We start from the raw sequence: 6,864 nt of genomic DNA on the forward strand, positions 1-6,864 counted from the left end.
GCAGGCAGGCTGCCCGAGCCCCCCTCCCGCTCCGGCCGTTAGCCCCGAGGCCACTCACCTTCCAGCCAGCCGAGCTGTTGCTGTCGCCCTTATCCTTGAAGTAGGGAACGCTCTTGACCATCCACTCGTAGATCTGCGACAGCGTGAGCCGCTTCTCGGCCGAGCTCTCGATGGCCTTAGTGATGAGGTCGGCGTAGGACAGGTTGCCCCACGCGTTGCGGCGGGACGAGCTGCTCTTGCGCGGCTGCCCCGCTAGCGGCCCGGCGGCGGCGGCGGCGGGAGGCACGGGCGGGTGCTGCGACAGCGGCCCGGGCGGCGGGGGCTGCGGCGGCGCCGGGTGCAGGCAGCCCGCCTCCGGGCCCTGGAAGTCCCCGCACAGCCCCCCGGTGGCGGCAGCTGCGGCCGCCGCCGCCGCCACCGCGGCCGCCGCCGCGGCTGCCGCCACGGAGCCGGGCGCCTGCTGGAAGTCCCCGCTCTCCTCCAGCAGGCTCAGGTTGCTCATGAAGTCGGCGCTGACAGCCGACGCCGAGGCCGAGGGCAGGCCCGCGGCGGCGTCGGGGTTCGCGGCCGCGCCGCCCGACGGCGCCGGGCTGGAGGTGGCCGAGTTGGACTGGCTAAACTCCGGCCTGGGTAGCGGCCAGGTGCACGAGCGCGGCCGGGGCAGCGGCTCGAAGTCCGGGTCGATCTCCACCACCTGGGGCGCTTCGGCCATGGTGACCCCGGCCCCTCCCCCAGCCGCGGGACTGCCAAGAAGTGAGAGAGTGCAGCACCGGGGGCCGAGGAGAGAGAGCGAGAAGAGCCGGTCCGAGATTTGCCGGGGCCGGGCGCGGGGGGCGGGGGGGGGTTGATGTCGGTGCCACGAGCGGACGGAAACCGGGAGGAAGGCGCGGCGGCAGAGTGGAAGCGCGAGCCCAGAACTTAACTTCACAGGTCCATCAACATCTAGGCTCCTCCGGGTCCGCTGCACGGACGGGACGGCAGGCCAGAGTCACCAGGCCCCGGCAGCGCCGGCGTCGCGCTCCTGCTGACACGGCCCGTGGAACGAAGGACGGACGGACGCCGCGGACCGTTCACTCTCCCGGGCTGCGCGACCGTGGCGCTGCTGCCTGTTGAATGTGGCGGCGACGGCGGCAGCTGCAGCAACTACGCTGCCGCCCGACTTACTGGATCTGCCGCCGTCCCCCGCCCGCGGCGGCGCGCGCGCCGGCCCGCCCCTGACTGACAGCCCGAGAGGCCAATGAGCGCGCGGCGGCTCCGCCCAGGCAGCCAGTGGACGCCGGCCTGGGCGGGGCCCGGTTTTCCACCGGGAGGCCGCAGTGGGTTGGTGGGGGGTAGTGGGGTGTTTTTCTCTCCCACACACACACGCACACACACTCTCGCTCTCTCACTCTTTTTTTTAAGCTCTCTGTTATTATTTTCTGGTAATTCTCGAGTGTTTCTGTGAGTCTCTCGCCCTCCCAGTGTTTTGATTGCTAGGAGGAAAACCAACGTGGAGGCGACGGCGACACTTTGTTTACTACTGAGGAGCAGAGAGTACTCGGGAAGCCCGAGTGGAACGAGTCGCTCGCTTCGCCTCGACCTCCGCTCGGGGCCCAAACCCGGGCCGGGCGGGGGCCGGGGACGCTCAGCGCTCCGGGGGCGCTGGGTGGGCGGGCGGGCGGAGGCGGCCTCGCTGCATTCTGCTCAATCGCCCCCTCTCGACTCTGCCCACGATTTCTTTGCAGAGAAACGTGGGGAAGTCGGTGGGTTTTGTTTTTGTTTTGTTTTGTTTTGTTTTCCCTGCGACGTGTCGAGTCCTCCGGCCCCGGCGCGAGCCGCACACGCCCCCCGGGGCAGGGGCTCTGACGGTCAAGTCCGCGCGGACGACGCAGTCGCTGCAGCTTCCGCGCCGAGAACCCACCTGTCCGCACCCGCGGGCTGAGCCTCTGCGGTTGGATGTAGACGGGGTCCAGTTGTCCAGCCCAGCAGCCACCAGCCGGGTTCACTACATTCTTGACTTAACTAGAAATGAGGGAAGGGAGCTCGGCGTGGGCCGAAGATGGTCCTACCTCACACGCACCCTCGGGCCCAAAGGCATCCGCATCCTCGTGCCCTCTTCCCTTGGGCGGGAATCTCAGACCCTCCACTGAGTCAGTCCGGGGCGACGGGGAAGGGGTCAGAGGAGAGCATTTAGTGAGAGCCTTGTCACTTTATTACTTACCCTAATTAAGTTTAACTGTTTGCTTGCCATTTCTTTGCTATTTAGAATGGAAGTGCTGAGGTGTTGAGAAGTGAAAATGGAAAAAGGGAGAGGACCAAAGCCTTGGGGTGCAGCCCTGCCCCACTCCCAGATGTTCCTTTAGGCCGCTTGCCCCGTGCGTCCATCAACCCACCCCACCTTTCCCCATCTGGGCTCCAGGTCCAGGACGTCCTGCCGAGATCAGTGGGGCAAAAGGTAGGAAGACAATGGCCCTTGTGTCTCAGGGAGCAGAAGAAACAGTCGTCAAGTTTTGTTTTCTTTTGCATTTTTTTTTTTTAGGAGGAATATGGAAGGCATTTCCTTTCAGAGGGATGGGATCACTTAAGATAGAAGATTGACCGTAGGGTTTTAAATATCTTGTCCAAAATGACAGCTCCCAATTCCAAAAAAAAAAAAAAAAAATCCCTGTTTCTGACAGGTGGTTCTTCAGTTGAAAAAGTGGCATCTAAAGAAAATGAGGCCTCGTTTACAAAAGTTTGAAAAGACTGAAAGATTTATTCCTCCTTGACATTCTCACTCGTCCAAACTCCTATTTCTTCATAATCCGCTTATCACAACAGCTTCCCAGTGATAAGGGGGGTGGGTGGAGGTTGTGAGCCTGATAGATGGAAGCTAGGGTTGGTTCCCACCCTCGTTTTGCGGTCTCTGCGTTTACTATCAAATTTGGACTGTTCGGGCCTCGTCGGCCCGCCGCTAGGGGACCTCAGTAACCCAGACGAGCTGAAAGGAAGGCCGTAATGTAGAACTACTGCTTCCCTCAACCTTTGCCACTGCACTCTGCAGGGGCAGCCCCCGTTCGAACGGCCGCACCCTTCGAATAGGCGGTGCCCTAGTGGGTCATTCTTGGCAAAGGAAGCCAGCTGGCAAATTTGGCCTTGCCTTCATTTCAATTCCGGTTTTTCAGGGCCTCAGTTGGAGGAAAGTATTTGGTTAAGAGGGTTTTCTTACAAACTTTCTCCCCAGATCCTTGAAATCTTCTGAGCTATCCTGCCTAATTGTTTCTGTAAGTGACATATTTGCTTTTGTTTGGTCTTTTTTAAAAATTTGACTTGAAGCAGGCCCAGAGTACCTACAAGCACCAATGTCCCTGACACGTGGTTCCAAAAAATTAAAAATGTATATTTAAAGGTTCTTATAGCTGCCTAAAATACCTTGGTATGTATCAATCTACTCATACAAGCTGGTGGACATTTGGCTTGTTTCTACTCTTCAGTGGTCACAAACCCTTCTTCTGTAGTGAATAACCTTATATAACTCATTTTGCATATGTGCAAGTATGTCTATAGGAGGAATTTCCAGAAAAGAGATCACTGGGTCAGCAGTTAAATGCATTTGTAATTTTGAGACACTGCCGAATTGCCCTCCCTAAGGGTTGTATCAAGCTGAACTTTCTTTTCAGCTAGACCTAGAGAATGATAAAGTTGAAAGTAAACCTGGAGATCATCCTGGTGGTCCCTTTAATTTATAGGTAAGGAAAACGAGGCACAGAGAAGCTAACCGATTTGCCCGAGTTCACACAAATAACAGTGGTGCTGTTAGAACTAGAGCTTCAATTTCTTGCTTTCCCATCCATAATCTTCTCAACACACAGATAGAAAATTATAAATACCCTGTAATCCCAATATGCGATAACCACGATAAAACTGTGGTGTATTTCTCTCCAGCCAATCCCACAGATTTTAGTAATTTTACTTAGATTAACTCCACTGAGCTGGAAGTTTTGATTTAAAAGATTTTTTAAAAGCAGACACACAAAAAAATGATAGTGATAGTAAGATAATAAAAAAGATTACAAAAGAAGTGGTTTGGGGTTTTTTTAGTCAAAAAATGTAAATGTTTTCTTTGAAGGATGGCAAAGGATTTAGGTTGGCACTAGTTCTGCTTAAGAGAAAAAGGTTTATTTCTTTTCTCCTTCAGTATTTTTTTTGTGGTAGCTGTTTGCTTAGAAGGGTTTTTCTAATGATTCTCACTGATTAGTAAGTAAGTGTGAGTCATTATCATCGGTTCATGTGGCCAAATTGGGAAGAAAAATGTTTCATGTCAGGTAAGCACAATTAAAATGAAAAAGGAAGTTTATCCTCACAAAGCCCATCTCACAAACCAATGTGGTATTCTTTCCTCTGCCTCTTTTCAGGGTAATTATTACATCATCCTTGACAGGAAGACTGAGGGATGGTTCCCTTTGATCAATTCCAAGGTAGAAATTTCTATATTTACCCCTCACCACCAACACACTGATCTCTGGTTTAAATTCTTATCAAAAAATAGGTAATTTAAGTCCAAGTTAATGAGTAAAAAAGCCTGGATGCTTATTCTTCAGTCACAGCACTTAACTTCATACTTCACCTTCCCTTCCCCAGAACTGCCCATTTCCAATATTTTGTCTAAATCATTAGGAGGTATTGCTATCAACTTAAAACAGGCTTTCTTCAATTTGCCCATAGAAGATAATGATATGAAACAACACAGCTTCAGCTTCTTAAACCAGTGTCCTGAAACCTGGCCTATTAAGTGGTAGTTATAGCAATATCAGAAGTAGCCATTTATTTTTCTCGAGGGGTAATTTCCTTCGGATTTTGTCATTCATTCAGCAAATACTTGTAGAGCACCTCCTATGTACAGGCCAGGTGCCAGGCATCACACGGTACACTGGTTTTTCTTTTTTCTTTTTTCTTTTTCAGAGTACATTGTTTTGATGGCCAATTCCTTGAGGTCATAAATAGTTTATTTTCCTTTATATGATATTTGATGTCAGAATTAAGACTATGTCACTCAAAAAAAAAAAAAGACTATGTCACTCTTTAAATAATCAGGAATGCATACTGACAATATTTCTTTGAAGGAATTACACACAAAAAAGTATTTGATAGATACAAGGAATGCTAAGTCAGAAAAGAATTGACGTATTATCATAGTCACCATTTTGAAGACAAATAATAAGATGAGGTAGAAAAGCTGAATAAATGAACATCCGTAGGTGTTGGGAGTATGAGCTCTGGCCACCAGGCTTTGGAATTGGGAGGATCTTGCTCCAAATGGACAAAAGACATGGGATATGTCAGATTATTTGTCTATCACAAATAAAGATGATGCTTACTAATCTGTAACTGGAGAGAAGCATCGGGCAAATCATAAACCAGAGATCCAACATTTTCTATTGTGCTATGAAGATGTGTGTTAGCTTCGATAAACTCTATTCCTTTGCTTTAAGTGTTAATGAGAGACTACCTGTGGGTCCCTACAACAATACTAAAAATATATTTGGAGATAATCTAAATGACCAACAATAGAGAATGGTTAAATGCCTGTAAGGTAGAATCATATATAGTCATTTGAAATAAAGTGGACCAAGCATACATAATGGCATTGCGACAATGCTGGGGATACAATATTTAAAAGGTTGGAGGTACCACTGTCGGCTAAAAAATTCTGGCAGTGGTTATATCTGGGTGGTGGATTTATAGGTGATCGTTACAGGTCTCACACAAACCCCTCCTTTTACAGGTAAGAAAACAGACAATGAGAAGTTAAGTGATTTGCCCGAGGCCGCACAGTTAGTGAAGAACTGGGCCAGGATTCAGACCTCCTAGCATTCAGGCCAAAACTCTTTCTTGTATAGCATTGCTTTTCACTTTACCTTTCTAACTGGAGGTTTTCAGACTATTTAATGAAATTCAGCCTATTTTAAACACTAGGTCTTTAACTAACTTTGAGACAATAAAATTACTCTCCCAAACTCCAAACAGCCTGCACATTACAATTAAAATTTTTTCTAACATTAAGGACTGAGAGTTGCCATAAAAATTAATGGATGGCACATGAAATCCCAAATTCTTTGAATATCACAAATCTGAATTGTGCACTTATGCTTGAAACACAATGTGTTTTCACTATTTTATTTCTGTTTCATGTCATATTAAAGCTCTTAACATGCTTCCCAAAAAAGGGGGGACATATGTATTAAATAAGAAAAAGCTGCCATGTAGATCACAGATGGTAGTACATTTTTGGCAGAAAGGAAGTTTAACAAGACGTTCTACTTATTTACTTGGAAAACTAACATGTATGAATGTTCAAGTTAAGTGGTAAGAATTAATTGCTGGTTTACTATAATCAGTTTTTTCCAATCAAATTGCCCTATTTCCATAACATTACAGTAGAGAAAGGGCATCAAATGTGATTGTAACCCCCTGGGAGTCCACGACAGTAATGAAAGAATGAAGGGAGAAGAAACAGCATTTTATAGTAACTAACCATGTTGCTTGTCATTTGTTGATAAAAATCAATAACAAGAGGTAATGACTGTATAGTCAGAGTACATGTGTTTTTAATATGACATGTATAGTCACTGACTGTGTCAGTTATGGTATAAAAACAGGAGGTAAGAGTTTATCAAATTTCAGATTTGGCTGACTCAACACAGCCCACCCATATGCAAAGTCTGCTATGCCAGAAAGTAAACATAGATAAATAGTGAGTATTTCTCTGGAATACCAGGTTTTTATTTTGTGGTAAATAGAGCTTTTAAAACACATTGAAGTAGTCTATATTCTAAGGTTTAACATTTTAAAATGAAACTTCCAATTAGCTGATCACTGATATCATGCTGGAGGAAAAAACTGATT

The 6,864-nt window shown here is 47.9% G+C and overlaps 1 protein-coding gene across 1 annotated transcript in view; it reads right to left on the reverse strand.

Annotated features, from left to right (window-relative positions):
* FOXO1 (forkhead box O1) overlaps positions 1–817 on the reverse strand; it is a 92,666-nt gene extending 91,849 nt beyond the window's left edge. Inside the window, exon 1 of the mRNA XM_082859550.1 lies at positions 59–817. Coding sequence (XP_082715676.1) covers positions 59–712 — 654 coding nt within the window. The 5' untranslated portion in view covers positions 713–817. The remainder of the gene's footprint in view (positions 1–58) is intronic.
* Between the last annotated feature and the right edge of the window lie 6,047 nt (positions 818–6,864).

Source organism: Leucopleurus acutus, assembly GCF_964270905.1.
Source record: "Leucopleurus acutus genome assembly, chromosome: 18".
NCBI lineage: Eukaryota > Metazoa > Chordata > Mammalia > Artiodactyla > Delphinidae > Leucopleurus > Leucopleurus acutus.